Source organism: Phycomyces blakesleeanus (genome assembly GCF_001638985.1).
Source record: "Phycomyces blakesleeanus NRRL 1555(-) unplaced genomic scaffold PHYBLscaffold_24, whole genome shotgun sequence".
In the NCBI taxonomy this organism is placed as follows: Eukaryota; Fungi; Mucoromycota; class Mucoromycetes; order Mucorales; family Phycomycetaceae; genus Phycomyces; species Phycomyces blakesleeanus.
In genome coordinates, this window is record NW_017265157.1 from 532,761 (window position 1) to 560,290 (window position 27,530).

The window sequence follows — 27,530 nt, forward strand, 5'->3', positions numbered from 1 at the left end:
CAACAAACACTTGCTTACTTGCTCACTATACTCATTATACATATTTTTAATGGCGTCACAAAATTAGACATTAGATATATGGATATATAATACTGTATCACTCTATATTATTATTATTATTATTATTATTATGTATATTTTAAAGATAGTGGTTATACAATTTTATTTGTTTAATTTAATTTTATTAAAAAAGAAACAACATCCTTTGTTGTAATAAGTATTAGAAACAATAGTAGCAGTAGCTATATTTGTTTGACTGGCTCTAGAAAAAATGAATAAAGAAGATATAGACCCTGCCAGCAAAACTCCACCTGGCCAAATACTAGAATATGATTACCGCCCCACCACCAGTCAGACTTCTTTGGCTCCCCCTTTTTTAAAAGTAATTCAATGGAATATCGAACGTAACTATGGTATGAGCAATTATATATAGCCATTTTTCCCGTCCTATTCCACCCCTTTTTTCAATTTCATTCTTTGAGAAATAAATAAATAATGATTGTGATTTTGGTAAATAATAGAATCACAAGACATCTTGATTCTTCTTAAAAATGTCGATGCCGATGTGGTCATTCTGCAAGAGATTGACATTGGGTGCAAACGTTCTGGTAGTAAGAATCACATGAAGGATCTTTGCATGACCCTTGAAATGAAAGGAGGTTTTGTGTCCGAGTTCCATGAGCTAGACGATCCCTGTCGAAAGCCAAGAGATGCAGTAAAGTATATATATATATATATATACATACGATTCAACCATTTTAGAAAATAATAATAATGATTAATGATTGATAATAAAGGGTGGGGGTGTCCATGGCAACGCAATTCTGTCGAAATATGATATTTCATTTGAAGTGTTGGAACATAAACATCATCCATTCAATTGGGACAGAGACGGTGGAACTCTAAAGGAACCACGTATAGGAAGGTAAGTTTATATATAAAAATTTATATATATATATATATATATATGAGAGTATTCAATTAGTATTGTAGACGGTACACATTAGTGAGTACTGTTCGACCTCCTTCATTCCCTCCCGTATTATGTTACAGTGTTCACTTGGAGGTAAGAATAGGACAATAAAGTATTGGTATATACTTTATTACTACGACATGAAAAGAGGAAAGGGGAGATAGAGAACAGATACATTTAACATTTATGATCCATAATAAAAATTATATATATATATAAAGGTGTTTACGGGTATTATTGGAAGAATTGAATGTTTTTCAGAGATCCTTGAACATGCCTCAAGACAAGACAAATACCCTCACCAGCTTATCTTTGGGGATCTCAATACGATGGGGCACTCGATTGCTCGCCTGTCGGCTGTGTATTGTCGAGATCGATACCGGTGGGCCAGTCTTGGGCAGACAGAGAGCGGTTGGTGGGATGATCGGTTCTTTGGATTCCATATCACCCAGGGTCCGATTAATAGCCGACTGGCCAGAGCGTGTGGGCTGTTTGTGGTTGTGCCGAGCTGGCTAGTCGAGCTTGGCTACCGACACCAACCTAGGCTGATGGACTGGCTGTCGAGGTGGGTTGGGAGTGGGTTTGAGGAGCATACGCTCAGAGCAGCTCGGAACCCTGGATTCTACGACCCTTGGGATCCAGAAGAGGTCACGCTTGAGAATCCAGCTTATGGAGGACTGTTCAAGGCCAAACTGGACTGGACTTTAGTCCGTGGCATGAGTGTATTGAAAAGGGGCCGCGGCAATCTGGATTACAAAGCTAGCGATCATGCCTATTTGTGGGTAGACGTAACACCCGACAAACCAACACAACCAAAGACAGAGACTGAGACTGGCACAGATTTGGATACAAAGACATTGACAGGGGTAGACAATTATGATGATAATGATGGCTCCAATAATTGTGGTCAAGTGGGGCCAATTGGACAAACAGAAACAAAGTCAAAGCAAGAGCCAAATGAAGTAGGAGTAGGAGTAGAAGTGGTAGGAGTGGTAGGAGTAAAGAATGGTGATGATGATCGGAAGCTCTGGCAGGCCCGTAGAGCCGCGTGGGGTTCCACGAATGAGATTGACTGGATGTACTATTTTATGATCACTGCACTTTTGGGTGTTTCTTGGCACGTGATGTCCAAAATATATTGAATTTTGAAATCCGTCTAATTTAAAGCTGTGTATAAACACAGCCGCTGTTGAATTAAAAAAAAATTGCTTTGATTTGTAGGCAAAGAGGTGTGTGTGTGTAAAAGCAGGGCATGGTATGTTATATAAATGGCTGGCTGGCTGGCTGGCTGGCTAGCTGGCTAGCTAAATTATATATTATACATCTTTTTAATATTGAGTGAGTATGGTTTATTCTATACAGAATCAGTTCAAGACGTAAAAGTATATGGTTTAGCTAATTGAAAAAGGAAGAAGTAAGGGTAGATAGTCAGACAAGCATACCAAAAAAAAAAAGGAGTGGTGGTTGGATAGAGTTAGTTGATGAATGTGGAGAATGTGTGTAGAAACATAGTAATTAATTAATCATTGGATTTTATTATACAGTGTATTTAATTTTTTTTTGATGACAGCCAAGCATTAATTTGTCTCAAGTATAAAAATCGGAGTTGAAACGTCAAGTTTAAAGAGACACATATAGTTTTACTTGTATGATTTGGTTTCTTGGCCTTTGTTTTTGTTTGAAACATCAAATACATTTTTCATTTCAATAAAAATGATGGTTTATGCGTTGTATATAAAGTACTTGTTTCATGTGTCTTACTTTTTTGTATGAGAGTGGAGTAAAACAAATAATGACTATGTAGATGGTTTTGGCTAAAATATTATTTACTTTTTTTTTCTTTCTTTCCCTCAAAAAAAAATAATCTAATAATCGGTGTTGGACTTGTTACTTTGTTTTAATTGGTCTTATTTTTTTTTTTGATAATCAAATATATATATAAAATCAAGAATAAGAAAAAGAAAACAAAAACACCAATTTTAGACAAGAGAAATAATATGGAGGCTGTCAATTGGATACCTTGCTTCTTATTCTTATTCTTATATAAATACGTAAATAAAAAGGTTATGATGGTGGTGGTAGTTGTAGTTGTAGTTGTAGTGACTGTGTTAGGAAGTGCACAAAAGATATAACACCAAGGAAAATACCAAGGAAAAAGGGTGTTCTGTAGTACGAACCGTGTCCGTGGAATATATAGACATGTATAAAAGATATATGTATATCTCCTTTATACGCTTATAGGTTTTTGTGTAGAGATTTTTCACACATGGCTATTTGATAATGATAATGATAATGATAATAATTAAGATTAAGATTCATGATATATAAATAAATAAATAAATAAAAAATTCTTACGGAAAGAAGCTCACCTAAATGGGCAATTTGTCTTTATCTATCATTATCTATCTTTAACATCTTTATGTCTTTATATCATTTTCATGTATACTTTCTTTCTTTAATTGCCTATTTTATTTTTATTTGTTTTTTTTACTCCAAGAGTAATATATGTAGCCTAGTGATAAACAACCTAGTGATAAATAACCTAGTGATAAATAACACGGTGATAAATTAAATAAAATTGTGTAGTCATGACAACAAACTATATATATTATATTTATATATTGGCTCCGAAATATCCAATTGAATTCAACTCGGAACTTATTTTTTCCAACTTACTGGCCGCATCAAATACAATTTATTTATATTATTATTTTATTTTTTATTTTTTTTTTAAAAAAAAGGGTATAATCAATGAATGTATATTTGTTATTTACTGCTATTTTTTTTGAAAAAGAATTAATAGGTAACAAAGAGGATGAAAATCATTATACGAATAATTTTTATTTATATATTTTTTTATGCAATATTATTTCGTTATTCTAATCTTGTATTTCCCTTTTTCTTTGCTTTTCTTTATTTAATCTTATCCTTATCTTTCTACTTCTTCTTCTTCTTCTCCTTTTCACTTTTTTTTTTTTTTTAAAACCTCGGTAGTCAAAATAAAATATTTCAGCGCTTTTGAAATTTTTCCCTAAAAAAGAAAAATTGTACAAGCCTCCCTTTTTCTCTCTCCCCCCTCTATCTGCCTGTCACTCTGTCCCTCTACTACTTCTGTCACTCTGTTTCTTCTTCTTACTATAATATATAATATAAAATAAAACAAAACAAAAAAAAATCTGTTACTTATCTTATCACCGGAGCCGAACTAATTTATTTTATATTTTGTTTTATTTATAAATCAGACAACAACAGCAGCAGCAGCAACAACAACAACATAAAAAAAAAAAGGCCAAAATAAAACAAATAAAAAAATAAAATAAAATATATTACTCTATTGCTTTTAGTCCTTTAAATTTTTCTTTCTCTCTCTCTTTCTTTCTCTCCCTCTCTTTACTCTCTTTGTTTCATTTCATTGCATTGCATTTTTTCTAAAGAAAATATATAGAACAAACATATATTATATTATATTATATTATATTATATAATATTGTATATATTCTATATATATTAAAAAAAAAGAAAAAAGTAGTATATCAATTAGCAGCATCATTATAGCACACCTCTATTTAGAATGCCTAGCACAACAAAATCCCAAGATTTGGGATTCACTTCCTATATGATTATGTGTGCATGTGTTGCAGCAATATCTGGATTTACAGTTGGTTGGCATATCAGTAAGTACCTTAATTTATTTTTATTTTATAATATAATATAAAGTTTAAATTTTATTTTATATCTATCTATGTATCTATGTGATTAGATATCTCATTAACTTTATTATGATTTTTAAAGGTGTACCAAATGTGCCTCAAGCAGTAATTACACAGTGCACTGATGGAACTATTAGTGCAACTAGTTTACCAGCATGTCTTCCAATGAGTGATTTCACTTGGTAAATATTTAGATATCGAGATATTCCAAACATATGTATTAATCAAAAAACCAAAAAAATAAAAAATAAAAAAAATAGGGGTTATACTATTGGTGCCTTTCCAATCGGTGGCTTCTTTGGAAGTATAGCAAGCATGTACCTTAACAACAAATACGGCAGACGAGCAAACATGTTGATTGCCTGTGCTTGGATGATTGCTGGTGGTATCTTGTCTTCATGTGCCATTAACATTGTCATGGTAAATAATTGAAAATTAAATTAAACCAAAATGATTCTTTAGTTTTACTAATTTTATATATATATATATAAATTATTTTAGTATTCATTTGGCAGAGCATTTGTTGGTGTTGCATCTGGCATGTCTGGATCATCAGTCGCTATCTACGTATCCGAAATCTCGACTACAAAGAGCCGTGGTGCACTTGGAAGTCTGTTCGAACTGTTCCTCAACACCGGTATCCTGATCACCCAGATCTGCGGCATGTACATGAGCACCGCTAATGCCTGGCGTTTCCTGTGGGCCATTCCAACCTTTTTGGCCGCAATCCAGGCCGTTTTGCTGGTCTTCTTTGTCGTCGAATCTCCGCGCTACCTCTGCTCGACCAAGGAATACGACCCGGCATGTGCAGCCCTGCAACGCCTACGCTCCGACGCAGATATCGAAGAAGAATTCGCAGAGATGCTTGCTGCCCGCCAGCGCGAAGAAAACGGCAGGCCAAGCATGAACATCTGGGACATCATCGTCCTGAAAGACAAGACTATCTCCTGGAACACCGTGATCGTCATGGTCCTGCAGGCCTATAACCAGGTCGGTGGCATTGGACCCATCTCAGTCTACTCGGTCGGATTCTTGACCAAGATTTTCAATGGTGATTCTTCCCTGGCCACCGACATTTCACTGGCTGCAGCCGCAGGAAACATTGTGGCTGTCTTTATTGCCATTGGATTTATGAACCGTGTTGGCCGCAAAGGCTTTATGTTGATTTCGACTGCCGGAACTTGCATTGCATCTATTATGATGGTAGTAGGATCATCAGGCGGCACCAAACTTGCACCACTTGTCATTACATCAGGTAAGAAAGAATGATAATCAAACAACTGATTGATAACATAATGTATGTATTGACCAACACTTTTATGAATGATTAGTATTGCTGTTTACTTTTACGTACTCTATGGGCTGTGGTGTGATTCCTTGGATGATTGCGCCTGAACTGCTGCCTCTCCATGCTCTTTCTGCCGGAAGTGCTCTTGGAAATGGTGCAAACTGGCTTTGCAACTTTATCATCAACACTGTCTGGCCTTACATGGACGCCAACCTCAAAGAGTATAGTTTTACTGTGTTTGTTGCCCTCAATTTTGTTGCATTTGTGTTCCTCTTGATCTTCATGCCAGAAACCACCGGTCGTGATATTGACTTTAACGAAGAAACGACTATCAAGGACGATGCCGAGTTCACTGTAGATGGCCGTGGTTCTGCTATCGTCAACACTAACACCAATAGCGATGGTACAGATGAACTTGCAACCTTCAAGACCGAACACATTAATCACAAGCATTAAAAAAAAACAACAACAACAACAATTTATTTATTTGTTTTAATACCTCTCTTTTTCTTTTTTCTTTCTTGTATACAAAATTACATTGATTTCCCCCTCCCTTTCAATTCTTTTCTTTTATTTATTTATTTATTTTTGGTTTTGGTTTTGTTTCATTTTTGTTTCATTTATTTTACACACACACACGCGCGCATTCTTTTATATGTACATTTTTTTTTTCTTTTTTATATATATATATATATATAAAATCTTTATTCTTTATATTTTGTTGTATTTGCAAATACAACAACAACAAGAAGAAGAAGAGCATTAATATATAGTTAAATATAACCCCAAGACAAGAGTTCTATAGGTTGACAAGCAAACAATGATCTTCTTTTTTGTTTACTGTCCATTGTGTCAAAAGTTATGGTTATTATGTTTTTGTTGAATCTTGGAATAAACCGATTCAACCCAAAAATGCTCTGATTTTTTTATTTTTATTTTATTGGTGGGGTGATTTCTATAATATACATATATTTTTTCTTATGTTATTTAGTGTTCACAAAATATTCAATTTAAAAAAAAAAAAAAAAATTATCCTAGGAGGAAGATTTATTGGTTGGTTGTTGGTTGGTGACAAAACAAGCAATATTTTCGTGTTTTGCTAGCTGTTGCTTTGTGTTGTATTTTAGACCAAAAAAACAAACAAACAGACAAACAAAATGATTAAATAATTAATAGATATACACACAATATATTATAGTGTAGTGTGTTAAAAGTCTAGTAATCAAGCAATCAACTTATATATATTTTTATAATACCAAAGATAAAAAGAATAGTCACAAATGGGGATTTCGCTCCTCTAAAATGCACACAGACATATAAAAGAAAAAGAAAGAAAAGGAAACCAACGTACGACTGCGCGACTGAATGGCTGCGCGAACAAGCGAACGAATGAACAGACAAGAATAAGAGCAAAAATGAAAAGCAAGAATATAAACCTTAAAACATATGGCGCCTTTTGTACTCTTCACCTGTTTTTTTTTTTCACTATGTGTATCTTTTAGTACAGATCTTTGTTCTAAAGCACAAAAGTACATATATGTACCTTGTGAGTGTCACTATTGCGTCATGAGAACCTCTCTCTTATTATTTTATATACATACATACATTATATCGTTACTGTTACTGTTACTGTTACTGTTACTGTTACTGCTGTATATATGATTTTTAAAGTCTTTTTTTTTTTCTCTCTCTCTATTTCACACACACTAATAAACTTGCATGACGCATATAATTAAAAAAAAAAAATGCATAAAATAAAAGCATTTGTTTTTCCCAATTTTTGATTTTTTTGATTTTTTATTTTTATTAACTTTTATATTCATATTTGTTTTAAATAAATAACTTGAATAACAATCAACAACTAATAGCTATAACTATGTCTGAACGTCAAAACCGCTTTGAAATTATCGACGGCCAAAAGGTTGAAATCGACAAGCTTGGAAACGTCAAACCAGTTGAAGAAGAGGTTGGAGAACCAAAGACAAGACATGAAAAGAGAGCAGCCCAGCCAAGAACTGCAGGTAATTAGATATTCTTAACCAATATTGATATCAATATCAATGCATTTATTTTTTTTAATATATATAGTCTCTCCTCCTGATATTCGCCGAGGACGCGACCGCGGTGTAGACGCGCCTTCTGCACATGAAACCACAGACAGCACACCCGTATCTGTATCTAGTCACAAGAGTTCCCCACCTCATGAAAAAGGTCATCATGAGTCTTCTGGCTACCATCCCCATGGAAGACCCACAGAGAGTTTTGGCAACCTTGGTTACGGGTAAATATATATATATATATAATAGTTCTTACTACTGTGTATATAATGATTTTAATCTCTTTTTTCTCTTTCTTTAAATGTATATGTAGAACTACTGAAAAGAAGGTCAAGCAAGGCTGGGGAGATTTGGTTGAATCTGAATTGAATGTGTAAGTGTGTTTTGAATTAAAATAAAAATTAAAAATTAAAAATTAAATGTATTGTAGTGCTGTTGAGCCTCAAGACCCAAAGGATCCTGCTAGTGCTGGCTCCCCTCTGCCAAAGGGAAATGATGATGCCGATGATGGCAAGGTTGAGACCTTGGATGAGTACCAGGCCAGTCAGCACAAATTACCTGAAAAGTTCCGCAAGCCTGAGCCACGTCCACCAATTGAGGATCCCTCCGACCCACTTGTTAAAAATGCAGTTCCATTCAAGAGAGATTAATATTTCTTTGTTTTTCTTATTTAATATGATTATATAATTAATTAATTAATTAATTAATTAATTAAGTAATTAAGTAATTGGTTGATTTAATTGTTTAAAAAGAAAAAGATATGTATATATGTTTATGTATGTAATCTAATATAATATAATATAATATAATATGGTATATAGTGTATTAGTGCTTAGTATTAGTGCAGTATAATAGATATATAAAATATATATTTATTTTTATTCTCCTGGTCTGGAACACCAAGATTATTAAGAATATATATATAAATATATATATATATATATATATATATATGTAAAACAAGTAAAATAGCTACCTCTCAAAAAAATATCTAGTCTCTTGCACTATGGTTGTACAAGCACAAAAAGTCAATTTTGCCAATTAGCTTTATTTGCCAATCTTGTCAAACACACGATTGGGCAAGTAATTAACGTAAAAGAATAAAAGAATAAAATATAAGCAAAAGCAACAGCAACAACAACTACGGTCATCAATAAAAAAAATAAATAAATATATATATATATATATATATTTTATATTACACTATAAAAAAAAATTCAATTTATAATTTATAATTTTTTATTATTTATTATTTATTATTTATTATTTATTCCTCTTCTTTCTTTATTTCTTTCGTTTATCATCTTTACCCATTCAACCACCCTATAATTTTCTTTTATATCCTCTAATAAATAAATAAATAAATAAATATATATCTCTTTTAATAACCTCTTGATAATGATGAAGAAAATGCAACCTACCTTGACTACCAGTACACCTTTGTCTCTGGCATCAACAAAGCGGCCACTCTCTTTGGCTCTCCCGGCCTCATCGAGTGCTGCTCCGTCTGGATCTGGATTGGCCAACCGACGCAGAAACAACAAAAATCTCTCATTGTGTCTCAGCAGCAGCTCATCCGCCCAGATGTTTGCCGACCTGGCCTCACCCACCTTTGCCAGACCAGAGGCCACCAGCCAGTCCTCAAACCCATACCAGAACGGACCTGCCTTTATCATGCCCTTTCTTTATCTCGGCGCCGAATCCAATGCGGCAGATCTTACCCAGCTCCGTAAATACCATATCCAATGTCTGCTCAATCTGGCAGCCGAGGTCCACAATCCACATGAACACCTCTTCCGCCCACTTGACGAAGCACTCACAAAATCATCAACAAAATCATCATTACAAGCATCAAAATCATCAAAATTATCATTATCACAAGCATCAAAATCATCATTATCAATCCAGAAAATGAACCTTAACAAGGACGATGAGCCAAAGATGTCTTACAAAAAGATGCCCTGGCAACACCACCAGGCCAATCTGGCAACCGAACTCGAAGTGGCCCTGGAGGCCATTGATCGGGCACGCGAGACCGGCCAATCGATTCTGGTACACTGCCAGTGTGGAGTAGCGCGTTCGGCGACCGTGATCGTGGCATATGTGATCAAGACTCTGCGGCTGCCACTCCAGGAGGCCTACGATTATGTCAAGGCACGCGCACCGGCCATCAGTCCCAATCTCGGTTTGCTCTATCAATTGCGTGAATTTGAACAAAAGACACTCCGGCCTCAGAACCAAACCTATTCTGTCCCACCCACCCCCACCACACCGACTCACCTTATCACACCCACCAGACGCTCGACAACAAACTCTTCTGCCAATCTGCCAATCTCTAATCTGCCAACCCTTTCACCAAAACAAAAGACTTTCTCGACAACAGCAGTCTCGAATGTGAACACGACCGTGAATGCGAATGTGAACACGAATGTGCCTTCGAGGCTATCAAGCTTATCTTTTGCCTGGAAGCGCAAGTCTATCATCAGTCCACAGCAGCAAACATTCCCCCACTCACAATTGTCACCCCCTGAATCAAAAAAATCGGCCTCTCTTTTGGCCTCCGAGACATCGGTTGAGAGCTGGTGGCGTCTCAAGCAATCACCAAAAGCAGCCGAGCCAGATGTTTCAACTTGTTGTTAAATAAATACAATAAAATAAAATACAATACAATACAATACAATATAATATATGCTTGTAAATGTAAAACAATAATAATAATCCATTTTAAAACATGTTTGTGACGCAAGATTATCATTTAAAAAAGAAAAGGCCCTGTGACTCTTTCTTATAATTCAGGTATATCCGATACTTTTCATCTACTTAATTTAGATAGCTAATTAGATGAATTTATTTATAGATTCCAATAATAACAATTGATTGGTTGATGAAACTCCATGTCATTTGTAAATAATAAATATATATATATATATATATATATAAAAGGTCTTTAAAGAATACAGGCTACCAGATAAAGCTTTACAAAAACTTAAATTTGTATCAGAAATTGTACTTTTTTTTTAAAAAAAAAAAAAAAAAAAAAAAAACCCCAAAAGACAATTTTTTTTTGTTTGCTTAAAGAATTTTTTTTAATTGTTTATTGACATTAAAAAATTAAAATAAAATAAAATAAAATAAAATAAATAGTGATTATTTACCTAATAAAAAAAAAACAAACAAATTGAGTGAGTTTATGTTTTTCTTATTAGACATGAATATTTAATTATTATTTTTTGTTTTTTTAAAAAAAAAGAGAAAAATAAAATATTTATATGGTTTGATTGCTTCAGGGTGTCAATTAGAATCAGTTTGGATCATTTGAAGAAATTCAACAAAAAAGCAATTTTTTGAAGAGGACATCATATGCAAATCAAACCAACAAAATAATATATATCTAAATTAATTAATTAATTTAAACAAGAAACTTACCCTTTAAATATATTCTTTCAAACACTTGGCTATCAAGATAGTAAAATTATATAGAAAAAGGAAAGAAAAGAGGAAAGAAAAAGATTTATATATATATACTTTTTTTTTTTTTTGAAAGAAATTTTTCTTTTTTTTTTTTTTTTTTAAAAAAAAAGAGAAAGTCACGACCAGTCCCATTTTATCTTATCCAATCATAATGATTCTAGTGTTTTCATTTATATATATATTACAAATGCCAGTAACATAATATAAAGCACTACACTACAATATACGAAAAAGTAAAAAAGATAATAAGGATTGTTAAATATATATATATATATATATATATGAATAATAAAATAAAGCAAAAAGGGTGGGTATGAATGTGTTCATATACATTGTGTTTAGAAAATATAAAAAAAAAGAGATAAATAAAAGGTGATGGTGTAGAGTCAGTTGTGTTTATGCTGTTGATGTTGATGTTGATGATATTGATGAAATTGATGAGATACTGTCGCTGTCACTATCAAGATGACGGTTGGCATCGGCTACAATCTCTTGGCCATCAATCACTTCTCGTCTATCAGAAAACTGAGCCAAGAACCTTCTTCGTCGGCTCTCTTCTTCCTTTAGATCTTCTTCAGTCATGTTGTGTCCAGACGACGCAATACTGGCCCTGCGACTCTTGAGGAACTTTTGTTCATCGGCCTCACTACCCGAGCACTCATCACTCGTCCCACTCCCGAGCACCAGGCCATCCTTCATCTGAGACTGGAGGGACTGGATCTGTTGCTGGAACGAACTATCGGACATTATCGATGGTCCTGTGGCTGTCTTTTGATTCTGATCTACAGCTGCTGTCTTGATGTCGTCTTTATGGCGCATGTTGTAGATCGTGTTCTTGAGAGCCTTGCGGTTCAGTTCAATTGCATTCTCGATTCTCATCCGGTTTGAAATCATCGTGATCTTTGGCCAGGTACGCAACTCACCGACTCGGAAGAGCATCTTGAGTCGTTCCTCATTAGGATCAGACAACAAGTGTAACCAATCAGACAGCTTTGATTTAGGCTACAATATATATACATATAAATATAAATATAAATCTTTTTTATTTTTCATATTACTTACAAGAATAGTAACATCACCATCAAACTTTTGTAACCAAATGGAACTCCAGTCTTGGTTGAGAAGTTTGGGAAGCAGATCGAGATCTCTGAGCACCTTGAGCCATTTAGACAATTCGAGTTTCAATACTTGTTCCATAGTCGAAGCCAAGAATCCACCACGCCTAAAATCAAAGAAAGATTAGAAAAATTATGATGAAAGATATGAGACTTACCATCCTTTGCCATTCAAATGAGTCACAGGTCTTCCGGGACTACCTTGGGGAGCATAAAAAAAGAGATGGATGTGAGGGTTGACTTGGCTGACGATAGTATAGTTGACATTAAAGTAGTTGTGCAGGGTCTGGGAAGGAATGTCTGTGCGCAAACTTCCGTCCTTGAATCGATGGCCGTAGTTGTACGGAATCAATTGGCCGGTTTTTGTCTTTTGCATCAACACAACTGCATTAAGGACCTACATGACAATAATCTTAATAAAATAAATAAATATATATATATATGTAATCTTACACCAGGAATGGCAGCTGATGCCAGTACAGCACTCCAGATAACACAGTCAGGAGCAGTGATGTAGTTTAGTAGTTTGGGGGGCGAGTGGGCATCTGACGGAACAACCGACACATTGTAGATTCGTCCTGTTCGTTCATATGCTTCTTTAAAGGTCATCGATCCGCGCGTGTACCACATTGCCTCCCGACACCACTTTTCGGAATCAAAGATGGCGCCGGTCTTGAAGTAGTTCTTGAGCCGGTCGACAAAGGTGCCGTCGACAATGTTGATCCGCTCAGCAAGACCAGGAACGAGCACCTGGCGGAGTTCTTCGTCGGTGCGAGTACACACAATGGCGCCCAGCAGCGATCCAGCCGATGTACCGGTGATGATGGACGGCAGCAGGTTTCTGTCCAGCAGGGCACGGATGACACCCAGGTGGTAGTAGCCGAATCCGGCACCACCAGACAGACAGAATGCGGACCGGCCGTAGTTGCGAGAGTAGAGTTTGAAGGCCAGTAGTTTGTCTTTGGATGACAGGTGAGGAGATCTGGCCAAGGCATCGATTGCGCGTGTAACTACCAAACAAACATTAGTTCAAATATATATATATATATATATATATATATCTTATATATATTACCTTCGTTGACGTATTCTTCTACAAGTACTTTTGTTCCAAGGTAAGTGTTGCTGTACAGCTTTGAGTTTTCAATTCCGGCAAAGTTTTGCTTGAGACATGCGTAGAGGACGTCCTTGAGATTAAAGGCGTCTTCGGGATCATCGCTTTGGCGGTATTTTTTGAGGTGCTGGATGACTTTCTGGATGAGCCGATAGTCGTAGAATCCATAGGGTGCAGCCTTCTTCCACTGGTCCTTGCCCATGTAGTTGTCGAGTGCGTCTGCAGCCGTGCACCATTCTGCATATGATCCAGCTTCCCGGAGTCTGTTTCTCAACTGACGGCGTTTTCCTCGCCTAATTATTATTTAGAGTGATATCATATCATATAATATTGAATTATAACTTACCAACTAATGCTATTCTCCCACACCCTGACAATCTGCCTTAATCCAATGTAAAGCAACAGTTCAACGAGTATAGTGAATCCGATACAGATCTACAATAGTGATAATTACTATAAAGCGCCTTTTTTTCTTTTTCTTCTTTTGCTACTATTCGTTCATGTGATTCTTACTATCAAGGGATATCGCAGTAAAGACTGGGAAATTCCGTTTGGCGTGATGGCTTCTTGCTCGCGTGCCAGACGCCTTTCCTTTCTCGGAAGCTTCTTTCTGACCGGCATAAGTTGGCTAGAGGCCGAAATGTGTTCTGGGCTATTTTCCGAGTTGTTAAGTGGATCTTGAGCGAGGGCCTTTACGAAAGCAGCGACATGATCTTCATTGACGTATTCGACATCAAATTCTTTGATCCGGCGCTTGTTTGGATTATTTGTATGGTCTCGAGAGTTTATGGTAGCCGTGGCTGTGGCCGTGTCCGTAGCCGTGGCTGTGGGTTTGTTCTTGGGTTTGTTTGTTGCTAAAGGGCTGTGCTTTTCAGACTTCTTTTTTAGATTTGGGTCAACCATCTCTAAACTATATATATATTTAAATTTAAAATTGGCTTTTTCTTGTCGTTGTTACTGTTACTGTTAATATAGTGAAAAAAGAAAAGAAAAGAAAGTGAAGAAAAGAGTAAAGAGTGAAACAAGGACAGGAAAATTAATATAAAAATTAAAATATATGTGTATTATATATATATATACAAGAAGAGAAATGCATGACGGAGTAAGGCTGAATAAAATTGAATGAATGTTAATAGAATGTCTCTCTCTCTCTTTGTCTATGCCTATTTGGATTGCGTCATTGATTGACCACGCTTTTTGGGGTGTTCAATGGGGGGGTGAAATTAAGAGAATGATTTTTTTATATAGGACAAGTATTTCTTTACCTTTTTGCTTATTATTTCAAAAGTGGTACAAATTTATTCCATTCCAATCCCCAAAAACATAACAAAATAAGAATGAGACGCACAAACTCAAAATCGATTAATCTTGATTCTTATTTTATTTATTTATTATTCTTTACACTACGACAAATAGGGGCGGTTTTTTGTATTTGTGACTTTGTTTTTGGCCTATAATAATTAAAAAATCACCAAAAATCCAATTTGAAACTAGAAAATCTCTGTTTTTTGAAAAGGTTGACAAAAAGCAGATTGACCACCTAAAATTAAATCTCCTGATAGACAAAAGTAAGCTTTAACTACAGATTTTACATTTTTAGTAAATGTAGATTGCAATTGATGACTATTAAAAGTCAGAGGTAAAAGAGAGAAAAATATCTAAACTTTTTGCTGGGAGGATAAAATATGTTAAGAAAATTTGAAAAAAAAATAATGTATTACAAGAAAAAAAAAATTATAAGTCTGCAAGAGAACCAAGTGACAGTTTTGGGCCGCGGTTAAGCTCTGGCCACACTATGTATGTTGTTGTTGCTGTTGTTGTTATATTTATAGTCGCGTCCGACTTCACCAAACCAACCAATTCTTTGACATCTGCCAGGTGAACTACCTTTGGCTTCATTTGCCCATTGTTAACAACTGGTATACTATTTACCAAACGAACTGCATAAACATTGACAAGGACAAGCGGGCACCTCTTGTTGTTGAGCTTGTGCTCAAAGAAAACGACGACCTTCCCAAAGAAATCCTTGTAGACTGGAGAGTAGCTTTGCCCAATGTTGCGGTTCTCATCAACCTGAACCTGAAGTCTGACGTTGTGTGCCTCTCTTACACAATTATGGTCGAGTGCAGAGTCAATAACACAACCATTTACAAATGCCTTACGGCTTGTTTTAATGGCTGCTTCAATCATACTACACTCTTCCCCCTTTGATTCGTAGAACTTTTGAAGAAGCTCTGGAATACAAGAAATGCCTCCAAAACTATCAACAATCGTTCTGTTCCTCAAAGGCCCCCAGAACTCAATGTCAGAATCAGTACCAACATTACTACCTTCTCGGTCAATTGGCCAACCAGCAGAGGGATCGTCATACTGAAGGAGAGTTGTTGCTGTTACTGTTGCTGTTGTCGTTATTTAATTTTCAACTCTCATCTGTCGAATCTGTGTCAAGCCAAGCATGATGTTGCCAGCGTTGATTCCAATTGCCGAATTACTCTTTATTGCTCGCGAGTATTCCCCAATCGCCCTCTCGACAGATCGTGCACTATACGCTCTGGGGGGACCATACGCTTCTATCATTGCGGGATAGTGCTGCAGGAGGTGCTGGTTGATCGTAAAGACCTTGAGCTGGACCTCTCCTTTAGCTAGCGAGACTTCCAGATACGCATTCCATGCGACGAGATTTCTAAAAAAAAAAAGATAAGTTAACACAAGTTATAAAATAATAATATTAATTATAATTAAAGCTTACGTTTTGATCAAGGTTTTCTCCTCTGCTGATAACTCCCAGCTCATGAGTAGGTTGCATGTCTGCACCAGGTCAAGCAATGCCTTACGGGCAGCTTGGTCACGGACACGCTCTGCCACGAGCGTGGGGATAACAAACAAGATGAAGTCAGCCCAGTCCACAGCCCGGAAGTACCCTGATCTTGTTGCGATGTTGATCCATGCACCGTGGAAAGATGTCGAAATACTTCTTCTGGTTGACACCATGGCAGTACCAATTTCTTTCTGAGCAACAAGGGAGAGAGAGAGAGGATGATCTTTTCCATACTTGCCACACACGAGCCCCCAGACCTGTTTGCCAATGCCGTGACAAATGCCGTGCATTTCATCCAATGCAAAGAAGAACGGACCAGAGAAGGAATCCAGTAAGGAGAAGGGAGATTGGCCAGTTAACCCTTTTTTGCTGGATGAGGCCACCTCATCAAAGTGCTTGAAACTTTCCGGTGTGCGCATGGTGATGGCAGATGGCATTCGGAAATATTGGCCATGGCCAGGAGATTGACCCACAACGTGGCAGATGCGGCAGCCATCCTTACTCATATGGCCCACATGACAAGCCATCTTTCCCAGAGCTGGGATGTCGCCAGTTGTCATTAGTACATGGACTTTTGCACTAATATCTCCAGATGGTGTCTTCACAACCATTCCACCGGCTTGGAGAACCCGAAGTTCTTTCAGAACAGGCTCCAGGAATGACCAGAAGTCGGCGGGTGCTTTGGGACCAGGGATGATCGCGACTTGGATCATACGGCTGCGCTCGTAGCGGATCATTGGGGGAAGGTTGAGGTTGGTAACGTGGACAATGGTTACCGAACCCGGAACACTATGGGGAGCAAACCCATCAACAGACAGCGAAATGGCGATGTCGTTTTCACCCGAGAAAAGATGCTTCTTTGACTGGTATGCCTGTCCGTCAAAGACATCGGAAATGCTGCCATCAGCCTTTTGCGTATGATGGTGGCGATACAACATCTCTTTTCTGGTGCGGTCGTTGGCCAAAGCAACTGCAAGCTGTCTACCCAGAGGAAGCTGTATCATTGTGCTGGCAGGAATTGGATTCTCACCAGCGATGTGATCGAACAATGATTTGCAATAAACATGCAAACATGCTTAAGAGGGTTGGTATAGATTTCACCAGATGCCATCAAAATTGGGCATCCATTGCAAGAGTCAGTCATCTCTGGAAAGACCGTCAAAGGAGGCAATTGTAAGTAACTATCCACTGAAGTGTAAAGTAGTATATTTAATATTGGAAGTATATGATGTATTTGACTGTTTATAACCAATAAAAATGATGTATAAAATGTAATGTCTATCATAACAGCCAATAAAAGTGATATATAAAATGTAATTGTGTAGTGTAATAACCAATAAAAACGATAAATAAAAAATATATCCATTTGAGAAACCAATAAAAATGTATTTTTATAAAATACACTACAGTGCAATTATGTCTTATCCAATAAAAACAATGATTAAGCAAGAAATATTTAAAAGAATCTAAATTAAAAGAATAATGAATTAGTAGTAACCAATGGCATATAATATTTCAACTATACTTAAAGAAGTTTTGTCCAATTGAAAGACAAATATTAGCAAAAGAAAAGGTTATCAATATATTAATAGAATCTTAAAACTACCGGTAAGCGGAGATGTATTAAAATGCACATGAACTCAGGGTTGGAAAAAAGGGGGGAGGACACAAAACGCGCCCTGGCTTCCCCTCCGGAACCACCTGTGAAACCACCTCTAAAACTCCTATTTTTTTTGGCGTAGTGCCTATTGGTCCTCTTTTGAAGCTCAACTCATTAATTGCCCCCAAATGCTGAGAATCTGTGACAAAATATATATATATATGTAATAGTCGTATTTGTGCTTCTTCTTGTGCTTGTACTTGTGTAAGAAAAAAGAAAAAATACAAAAAGAAGCAAATGAAGATCGCTAAATAATTCCATTTGTAGAATGCCCACTAATGCTTTATACATAAATGTAAATATTTGAATTCTAGAAACCTTAAACTCAAGTAAGAACAAACAACAGTTCTTTTATTATCATTATGTCTTTATCATTGAATATATCTTTTCCTTTTTCTGTTTCAAATTGTTTCAATCTTCTTGCTTAGCTTTCATATATATAAAAACAATACAGATGATGTGTTACCTAGGTTATCAAACACAATAGGAGAAGAAAAAATAAAATAAATATCTTGTTGGACAATAACAAACAAATACAAGTCTTTTTTGGCTTTCTCTTTCTTTCTCTTTGTGTGTGGGTACAAATTATAATTATTGTTTTTTTTTTTTTTTTTTTTTTTTGTTGGGACACTTTCTTATTTAGGTCTATGATTATTTTGTGTATTAAAAGAGGGTCAAGAAAGGAGCCAAGGAAATCTTGTTAGACAAAAAGAAATCTCAATGATTAAACATTAAACTGGTTCCCCCCTATTATTGGACTCTTTATACTTTAGACAATACAATTCACCTTGATTCAATTTCGATCAATATATTTCTGTATTCTTGGGGGAAATCTGTTTCCAGAAAGTACAAACCACACATGTCTTGTACAATTTTTTTTCTTCTTCTTCTTCTTGAATCTTAATAGTCTTAATAATTATACATAGCACATATCTTACCTCTCTATAGATCAACTATCAAAGCCCTACAATTGGTAGAAATTAATCATAATTCCAATGATAAAGAAACACAAAAACTAATAAAAGACTAGTATCTGTAGAGCCTAGATCCAAACAAGAAATAAGAAATATGCTTGTAAGATTAAGCTTGGATCATTCTTGATTATTAAACATATTCGATCCTTGCTTATCTGTCGGAGAGATGTCTTTAATAACCCTTTTTTGTCTTCATTAATGCAAAATGCACATAAATTAACCCAAAATGCAATAGTTCTTTATTTATTTAAATAAATGCATAAAAACCCTTGCTTTATCATCTGCATGCATATGCACTGTTAAATAAGACAAAGAACATGAAAGAATATCTCTACCATTAATTAAAGTCTTTTTTTTGTTTGTTTCAAAATATACAAATTGTCCATCGAATGTTAATATTTTGATATTTTGACACTACAATTTATATATGTATATATAAAGGTACGCCTATTTGTTCCCCTCCCCAAAAGAAATAAAAAAAAATTAAATTGACCACTGTAAGTAGTAGTGACCAGTTTAACCTTCATCAGTGTAGTGTACACACAACTGGCAGTGCGGAACATCAAGGAGATCGAATCAAAAACTATAGAACCACAATTATTTCATGACCCCCAATCTACACCTACATAGTATACATACTATACACCCATATCTCTGTCATTCCACCGAGATTACAATATGTAGCATGTAATAGACAGGGAATCTTCTAGCAAATATAAGAATGTCAATAGGAGACAAACGAATGAATCATGAATCATGAATCATCTAATTCTCCTTTTTTCTAAAATTGTACCAAATCATATAAAATTGTACCAGCTTTCAAACAACTAGAAATTAAAAACCAAAAAAGAGAGGAGGAGTGGTCAGATGATATTCTATTTTGTGATAGATAATTATAACCCTCATCAAGAACAGACATAGTACTTTAACTCATGATGTTAAATGTGTATAAAATAACTATTATGATTTATTTTGGCAATAATTACGTAATTTTGATAATATCAATAGTAACAATTACATATTAGCATATTTAGCGCGCTTTGACCACTACCACAATCTTCTTGGTTTCAATCCAATAAGAATATATACCTCATGCCCTAAATTCCATAGCTCAAAAGATATATATACACTGACCCATATTTAATTTAAGTATTTTTTAAAATCCCGATTTTTTTCAATGAAAATATACAACTTCTTTACATCTTTTTATCATTTTAACGTATAGCTAGAGCTCTGAAATAATTATGAGTAATATATATTAGCTATGTGAATAGGTATATGTAATTTATTAGAAAGTTTAATAGTGGGTATGGAATCCATTATTTTTTCTAAGTTCTTTGATTCGATTTGGCATTGACATGCAATGTGCTTTCACTACTTTCTTCGGTATTTTTTTCCATTCTTCTTGAAGAGCTCTGGCCAACGAGTGTGAATTTGTTGGCTTTACCCTTCTAGCTCTCAGCTGGCGTTCCAAGTATGCCCAAATGTTTTCTATTGGGCTCAGATCAGGGCTGTTTGCTGGCCATGTCATCACTGGCAGATTCACCTCTTCTTTGTATTCTTTTGCCAAAATACCTTTATGGCAGGGTGCATTATCTTCTTGGAAAATGAACTCACCATCTTTCCTTTGCTTAAAACATCGAAACCAGGGCATAAAATGAAGTCGTAAGAGTCTTATGTACTTCGTCTGATTTAGCGTGCCATCGACAATTACAAGTTTTCCCACTCCACCAGCCCAAATGCACCCCCAGACCATCACTGAGCCTCCTCCGCCTTGTACTCTTGGACGTACATAGCCTCTTCTATATTTCTGTGCTGGAGTGCGCCAAACACGCACATTTCCTGCCCTTGGATAGACCATGAATCTGGACTCATCACTCCAGATTACCCGATTCCACTGTTGATTGTGACGACGAGCATCTCTTGCAAACTTTAACCTGTTTTTTATGTGCCTTTCCTTTAGCAAAGGCTTCTTTGCAGCAACACAAGAGCGTAAACCAATCTTTTTTAAGGAATTACGAACAGCATCCCTCTTGATGGGTACACCTGAAGATTCCTGAATTTCAGCTGTAATCACGTCGAATGTTGCAGTTGGGTCGTTGCGCGCAATATTTCCCAGAGCTCTCAAATCACGATCATTCAAGAGAACAGGTCTCCCTTCACGTTTTTTGGTAAGGGCAGTACCCGTTTTCTTCACTCTCTCAATGGTTGTTGTCACTGTCGTGTAGGGTAGCTCATACTTGCGCGCAATCTTAGCCATGGGAATTCCAAAGTCATAAGCACCCACAATCTTGCCTTTCATGTAATCTGAAAGTTCGGGACTCTTTTTACGAGATTGTTTAATGATTTTAGGAGACATGAGAAGATTTGATTGAGAAAAAGAATGAAAAAATAAATAAAAACAACAATGGGTGCTTTCTCTCAAAATTTCCTTTTTGGTAATATACGTAAACTTATTCAAGGTCAGCGTAAAGTCCTATAATGCATCTTTTTGGCACGATTTCCAATACACCAAAACGTATAATCAGTCCAAACATCTTCCTACTTTTATTTATGGCTTTTATATACTTGACTAACATCAAAATCACTTTTGATCTCTACCACACCCAATACACACACACGGAGAAAGAGATAATATAAATATCATTTTACAAGTCAACTTATGCGTATCGAGACATACGCTCGTACCATTTTCTTAGAGAATCTTCGGCTTCTTTGCTACCCAAGATACCAGATTCAAAAACATCATGGTTCAGAACATCCACCATCTTTAGGTAGGAAGCCAGCACAACATCGGCCCATCCAACTAAAGATAGATAGATTAATAACCATCTCTATGTATTTTTATATCATTCTGTACCTTTGGATCCAGTCAGATAAAGTGTTTCTGTCAAAGTATTCTTGGTGTCCTTCAAGATATTGCCGATTTCCTTGATATGGTCCTCTGGATTTCCTGCAAATTGTTCAAGAGTAACCCCAAACTTTTGTTCCTTATTCTTACGGAACTCAGCCTGCATACTTTCGTCACCGCAGTTTCTATAGATGGCCAGGACCGAAAGACAAAAGAGATGACGGAGCAGGCGAGTGTCAAATGTCTCTTGCATGGATGTATGCAGCTGTTCATTGCCATGGAATAAACTAGGCGTCTGAGGGTATGTGGCCTCCAGATACTTTGCAATCTTGAAAGAATCCTGAATGACCTGGTCTTTCTCGGTATCTACGATCACAGGTACAGTGGGAGTCTCACCGGTATTTCTAATAATATAAATAACAATTAGAGACTTTATGGTGCAATTGACCTCTTGAGTGCATGTCTTTTTTTTTTCTTAAGAAAAAGTATAGTAATCTTACGTGACTTTCGGGATAACGGTGTGTATTTCATCAATCGAAAGCCATGTTGTTACATAAGAGAGTTCCTAATAAAAAGTAGACAATTATTTATTAGTTCAATTAAACTTTCTTTTCTTTTCTTTTGTTTGCTCAGCAGTAAAGCCATTTGTATATGCACTGTATGCCTTTTGCTATTCCTATTCCTATTCATGTGCCTGTGTATCCATCGAAAATGGGTTATGTTACATTACCTTGATATTTAGTGTGAAGCGCGTCTTGTAAGTATTGGGAGACCAAGGTACTTCTCCCAAACCTTTAAGGGCAAGATCATAAAATTGAATAGGCTTCATATTAATAATACTAAAAGAAAAAAAAACAAATTCTTAAGAAAAAAGAAGAAGAAGGATTCAAAGAGACGTACTAAAGGATTACCTGTTGATTAATAATCCACTATATATATTCAAAAAGACATAAAAGCGCTGCTTTAAACAACAAACCCCACCACCCATCAACTTATTCTATCCCCATTATCCCCAATTCCACTCAATCCTTTCTCTACTTGGTTATTTTTACGTATTTTTTTATATGCATGCAAGAGGCGTTAACCTGTATAATTGTGATCAGCCGCATTTTGCGTGTATATAAGAATTGATCGGTTTTACTTCCACTTATAGATAAAGCTTTTTATTACCTAAAATGATGAAACCTTAACATTGTATTACCAGCACAAGGGATATGGATTTACATCAAACGTCAATCCCTTTAAGGAAAACTTAATTGACAGTCTCAACTTACTCTTCAAAAAATCAATAATCTAAATATGTCAAGTCTATAGAAAGACTAGCAGAACTATATACACCACACTTGATCTAAATACTTTGAATTCTGGTGGTCATATTTATCTATTTTTGTCTGTTCTTTTGTATGAATTAAAAAGAAAGAGAGAGACATGTAGAAAGTAATGGCAGTATTTACTGCATAAACATACACCTCTTTTTGAATGTACTAGTCTGTACCAACCTTGGCTTTGTAATGTTGCTGAAAAAATATAATTTTCAAAGTCACTTTGGTGAGATTGAGATGGGGGGTTTTTTTTTACTATGTATTTCTATCTATGGGTGAATAAAAGACCTTAGTCATTACTCAGACAAAGTGGGGTTTACAATTTAATATCAAGCAAGGTTCACCTAGGAAAATTTGTAAATGGTTTTACAAAAAAAACCCCCTTACGACAAAAGTTGGGATCTTACCAAAATGTTAAGGCTTTTAACAACGGTTACCATGCAAGTAATACCATATAAAAGTCAAGCTAGTGAATTTCCAAAAAAAAAAAAAAAGCCGTTTACAATGGGTGGAAGCATTTTTATGCTTTAAAGTACCAGTCCATTATTACTCCTGATGGGATTACCGGAAGATTTCTTGGGCTATATATCGGTTCTACGAACGATCAGTACACAACAGATCACGAATAAGCTCATATTTTGGTTCATAGTCGCCCAATTTCAAAGAAGTGTATCTCTGGATTAAGACAGCATATCATTTTAAATAAATTAATACCAATTTTTTTTGGATTTTTTTTTAATTCCCTCAACATCATAGATCTTTTAAAGTATCTGCTTTGATATACCCAGGACTTCAGTATTATACGTGGCCTGGAACTCTGGTAATTTCTCTTCTACCTTTGGATGATCCTCGTCTTTCTTCTCCTTCTCCTCACTATAAGCTAAGCTAGTCTGAGTAGCCGCTGACCGGACTACAGCCATATTATACGCTGCTGGGAACTCCTCTTCCCTCGCTGTGTCTTCTGATCGGCAGCACCGCCTGTAACACTCTCAAAGTTCCTCGACTCAACCAGGAGGTGCTGTCCAGATAGCCCATAACTCGCCTTCGACCCCAAGTTTCATCTAATGCTTGGAAATCTCTTGTTGACGTCCAGGCAACTTGAACGCCTCGTGCTGCTCCTTTTAAGTTTAATGAAACCCACATATGTAATCAGAAACCTCAAAGAAAACCAAGTACATAATTAGGTGTATCTTATTAAGAGCCATACTGACAGCCTTCTATGCCTCTGGCCTGTTTCTGTTTGTGTCTGAGGTACCAGCAAATGGTTTTCTCGTTAAAGGCTTTCTTGTAGTTGCCTACAAGCTTCAGCATATTAGGGGGTTTCATTATCTCTTAGGATTAGGATTCGAATTAGGATTCGGAAAGCGGGCGTTTAAATGGTGAAATTATTGGCTGAGAAGAATCTGAATAGAATTAAAATGTGTAGATTTAATCCGAAGGAAAAGGCTTTCGGATTGAAATTGAGGATTGCTCATTTTGACGTCTTAAAATACTTGGAGCAAAAGTTTATCAATTTATTTGCCTCTCTTACATATTTCTACTTTATATATCAACTTTTTATAAGCTAAATTCTCAATATAATTAATAGAAATTAACTTAATTGCTTATAATAAAATATCAGGTTCAAGAATAAAACAATTAATTAAAAAGGGGGACTCAATAATTTTCATTTCATATTCGCTGCCATTGGCTACAGGTTTAACATCCTAATCCTAATCCTAATCCTAAGAGATAATGAAACCCCCTATTATGGCGACAAGTATCGTATGACAGGTCCAGTTCTTCGGGTGTCGCTTCATTGTCACTTTTGACAATCTTGTTCCATACCTTTTTGCGGGCGGCTTTCCTACAAGAAGGAAGGAAAAGTTTTGTGTACTCCTGTAAGAGCACCGACTCTTTCGTGTCGTCTCAGGAACCATCTGCCTTTGCAAACATTTCCTCCCCTCTCATCTTTTCAGCGACTTTAAAGCGTCTGTGCTGATCAATCAGTAGCCTTTTTTCTTCTAGAAAGAATTATGGTGTTTATGTACATTTGGAAAGAGAGTGAGAAACTTTGCTTAATACAGCATCAATTACATGCTTGAAATGTCATGAATACAACTTATTTTTCCAAAAAAAAACCCCCCATGTGAAAATGTAAGAAAGAAATAGACAACAGCTGCAAGCACCTATTTTTTTTTAATATAAAAAAGCTGTTATAGAATCAGGCTTGTATAATAATTTCACAAGCTATATTGTCCATGTCAACAAGATGACACAGGTATAGTATATGCTGGTGATTATTTTCTGGGGGGTGGTCAATATACGACAACTTCAAATAAGTAGTGACTTATATGATACTTTTCATTGATAGTACCCTATTTTACTGTGTCTTTAATAGTCCATATGAGGAGCGTCATATAATATTGGATGCGTACTGCGTCCACCAGATTGTTTTATCTTCAAGTCGGTTAATTATTTTTCGCAAAAGTGTTGCGTGCATGTGCTCGAAGTTATCATAATACACACAGAAGAAATCCATCATAGTTTCTCAGCTTTAACATTCTAAATTGTTTCGTTGAGAAAGAAGAAGTAGGCACACATTGTCTATCTTTTTTTTTTCCTTTTTGATGTTGCAGTCTTCAAGTAAGTTGGTCATCTGCGTCAACTGAATCTTGCTTTTCTTCGTAGGCATCGTGAATAGTTTTAAGGCTCTCATTTCTTTTTTCTTTTTTTCATTTTTCTTTGTTACAAAAGCTACATGATAGAGTAGACTTCTTTCGAGAATTGATGGGCTGATTACTGTTGTTGAGCATGCTTATAAAAGAAAAAGGATAGAAAAAGATTACAGGTATATTACTGAAGCGCGCATTTTTTTTTTTAGCAAAATGCGAATGCTCTGTGCAACTGACATCAGAGGACTGTCTTTTTCAAATTCAAAAATTACTATAAACAGTAAAGAAAGAATTTTATAGTTGACCGATAAAAGCCGGTCGACCACAATTAGGTGAACGCCAAAGGTCAAAACAAAATATCAAATACCTAAATAAAAAAAAAACACGCACGCACGCACACGTACACGCACACGCACACAAAAAAACAAAAACAAAAACAAAGACAACAAGACATGTCAGTTCCACTTAGCCAGCTCACCCCTCAAAAAAGAAAGAGGGTAAATATCAATAAGTCTATTGACTTTGTATAGCTGTAGAAAACCTTTTTTCCTTTTATTTTTATTTTTATTTTTATTCGTTGCATTGTCATCATCATTGTCATCATCATCATCAAATCCATAATCATCACAATTATCTTTACCATTTTCATTATACTCATTATCAATATTAATTAATTAATTAGTTAGTTAGCTAGTTAGCTAGTTAGCTATGAAAATAATAAGGATAATAATTTAGATTTATACGTGTATGCATATATATATATATATATCTTTTTGTATTTATTTGTATTCTTATAAATATATATATATATATAAAATATAGCTTCAATCAGCAATTAGAAACATCTCCGAGGGATTTATGGTTCTTGTTGAATACTTGGACGACTTTGAAGCAAATATCAAAGAAGTCCCAGCTGAATCAGACCATAAAAAGAAGCGCAAGGTTAGTAAATCCAAGGACAAGAATGCACCCAAGAGAAACTATCACAGCTATGTTCACTTTGCCGTAAAAATGAGCCCTCTTATCAAAGCCGAGCATCCTGAACTGAACCAAAAGGAGGTTTACAAGGAGGTTGGCGTAAAGTGGAATGCTTTGACTGAGGAGGAAAAGCAGGTAAACGCACTGATATTATCGTCATCATCATCATTATTATCATTGGGAGGAGGTTTTTTTTTTTTTTTACAAAAAAGAAGAAAAAAAACTTTACACGCACCTAAATCATTTAATCATCCAATCACTCACTCACTCACTCGCTCACTCACTCACTTAATCGCTTAATCTTTTAATCGATCATTTGGTCGGTCGTGTATGTATATAGCCCTACATTGACCTGGCCAATAAGGACAAGGTCCGGTATTCCCATGAGATGGAGGAATACATCAAAAACCACCCCCCAAAGGATGACTCTGAGAACGAGTCCGATGCTCATGATGCTGCTCCTGCTCCCAAGAAGTCTTCCAGCCGTAAGACCTCCAAGTCTAAGAAGGCAGCCAAGGCAATCAAGGCCGAGCCTGTTGAGCCGG

The 27,530-nt window shown here is 35.8% G+C and overlaps 10 protein-coding genes across 10 annotated transcripts; 5 read left to right on the forward strand and 5 right to left on the reverse strand.

Moving 5' to 3' along the window:
• Positions 1-271: 271 nt before the first annotated feature.
• PHYBLDRAFT_150280 (hypothetical protein) lies at positions 272-2,115 on the forward strand (the record flags this gene model as incomplete). The annotated part of the gene is made up of 5 exons (XM_018432441.1): positions 272-413; positions 522-715; positions 798-925; positions 994-1,066; positions 1,195-2,115. The coding sequence occupies 5 exons, from the start codon at positions 272-274 to the stop codon at positions 2,113-2,115; spliced, it is 1,458 nt and encodes a 485-aa protein (XP_018286730.1).
• Positions 2,116-4,544: 2,429 nt separating this feature from the next.
• PHYBLDRAFT_173112 (hypothetical protein) lies at positions 4,545-6,427 on the forward strand (the record flags this gene model as incomplete). Its single annotated transcript, XM_018436941.1, has 5 exons — positions 4,545-4,647; positions 4,766-4,865; positions 4,944-5,103; positions 5,185-5,938; positions 6,015-6,427. 5 exons carry the CDS (start codon positions 4,545-4,547, stop codon positions 6,425-6,427), a joined length of 1,530 nt encoding a protein of 509 aa, XP_018286731.1.
• A 1,349-nt stretch (positions 6,428-7,776) lies between these two features.
• Positions 7,777-8,912, forward strand: PHYBLDRAFT_183164 (hypothetical protein). Its single transcript, XM_018438726.1, has 4 exons — positions 7,777-7,992; positions 8,060-8,252; positions 8,342-8,401; positions 8,459-8,912. The coding sequence occupies exons 1-4, from the start codon at positions 7,848-7,850 to the stop codon at positions 8,676-8,678; spliced, it is 618 nt and encodes a 205-aa protein (XP_018286732.1). The 5' UTR covers positions 7,777-7,847; the 3' UTR covers positions 8,679-8,912.
• Positions 8,913-9,687: 775 nt separating this feature from the next.
• On the forward strand, positions 9,688-10,239 carry PHYBLDRAFT_92925 (hypothetical protein; the record flags this gene model as incomplete). The annotated part of the gene is made up of 2 exons (XM_018443810.1): positions 9,688-9,798; positions 9,937-10,239. Coding segments are annotated over 2 exons (414 nt in total), but the record flags the coding sequence as incomplete, so codon positions are not given.
• A 1,510-nt stretch (positions 10,240-11,749) lies between these two features.
• PHYBLDRAFT_160104 (hypothetical protein) lies at positions 11,750-12,339 on the reverse strand. The gene has a single exon (XM_018434116.1). It carries the CDS (start codon positions 12,316-12,318, stop codon positions 11,896-11,898), a length of 423 nt encoding a protein of 140 aa, XP_018286734.1. The 5' UTR covers positions 12,319-12,339; the 3' UTR covers positions 11,750-11,895.
• Positions 12,325-14,629, reverse strand: PHYBLDRAFT_127512 (hypothetical protein; the record flags this gene model as incomplete). Its single annotated transcript, XM_018429169.1, has 7 exons — positions 14,242-14,629; positions 14,075-14,163; positions 13,690-14,021; positions 13,068-13,624; positions 12,773-13,011; positions 12,562-12,721; positions 12,325-12,501 (listed from the first exon to the last, which is right to left on the reverse strand). Coding segments are annotated over exons 1-7 (1,662 nt in total), but the record flags the coding sequence as incomplete, so codon positions are not given.
• An 833-nt stretch (positions 14,630-15,462) lies between these two features.
• On the reverse strand, positions 15,463-17,212 carry PHYBLDRAFT_188654 (hypothetical protein; the record flags this gene model as incomplete). The annotated part of the gene is made up of 3 exons (XM_018439543.1): positions 16,478-17,212; positions 16,221-16,411; positions 15,463-16,127 (listed from the first exon to the last, which is right to left on the reverse strand). The coding sequence occupies exons 1-3, from the start codon at positions 17,155-17,157 to the stop codon at positions 15,463-15,465; spliced, it is 1,536 nt and encodes a 511-aa protein (XP_018286736.1). The 5' UTR covers positions 17,158-17,212.
• A 4,490-nt stretch (positions 17,213-21,702) lies between these two features.
• Positions 21,703-22,898, reverse strand: PHYBLDRAFT_160106 (hypothetical protein). The gene is made up of 4 exons (XM_018434117.1): positions 22,762-22,898; positions 22,532-22,596; positions 22,041-22,435; positions 21,703-21,986 (listed from the first exon to the last, which is right to left on the reverse strand). Exons 1-4 carry the CDS (start codon positions 22,858-22,860, stop codon positions 21,841-21,843), a joined length of 705 nt encoding a protein of 234 aa, XP_018286737.1. The 5' UTR covers positions 22,861-22,898; the 3' UTR covers positions 21,703-21,840.
• A 1,216-nt stretch (positions 22,899-24,114) lies between these two features.
• On the reverse strand, positions 24,115-24,679 carry PHYBLDRAFT_150288 (hypothetical protein; the record flags this gene model as incomplete). Its single annotated transcript, XM_018432442.1, has 2 exons — positions 24,115-24,331; positions 24,561-24,679. The coding sequence occupies 2 exons, from the start codon at positions 24,677-24,679 to the stop codon at positions 24,115-24,117; spliced, it is 336 nt and encodes a 111-aa protein (XP_018286738.1).
• Positions 24,680-26,865: 2,186 nt separating this feature from the next.
• PHYBLDRAFT_117157 (hypothetical protein) lies at positions 26,866-27,385 on the forward strand (the record flags this gene model as incomplete). Its single annotated transcript, XM_018428567.1, has 2 exons — positions 26,866-27,120; positions 27,326-27,385. Coding segments are annotated over 2 exons (315 nt in total), but the record flags the coding sequence as incomplete, so codon positions are not given.
• Between the last annotated feature and the right edge of the window lie 145 nt (positions 27,386-27,530).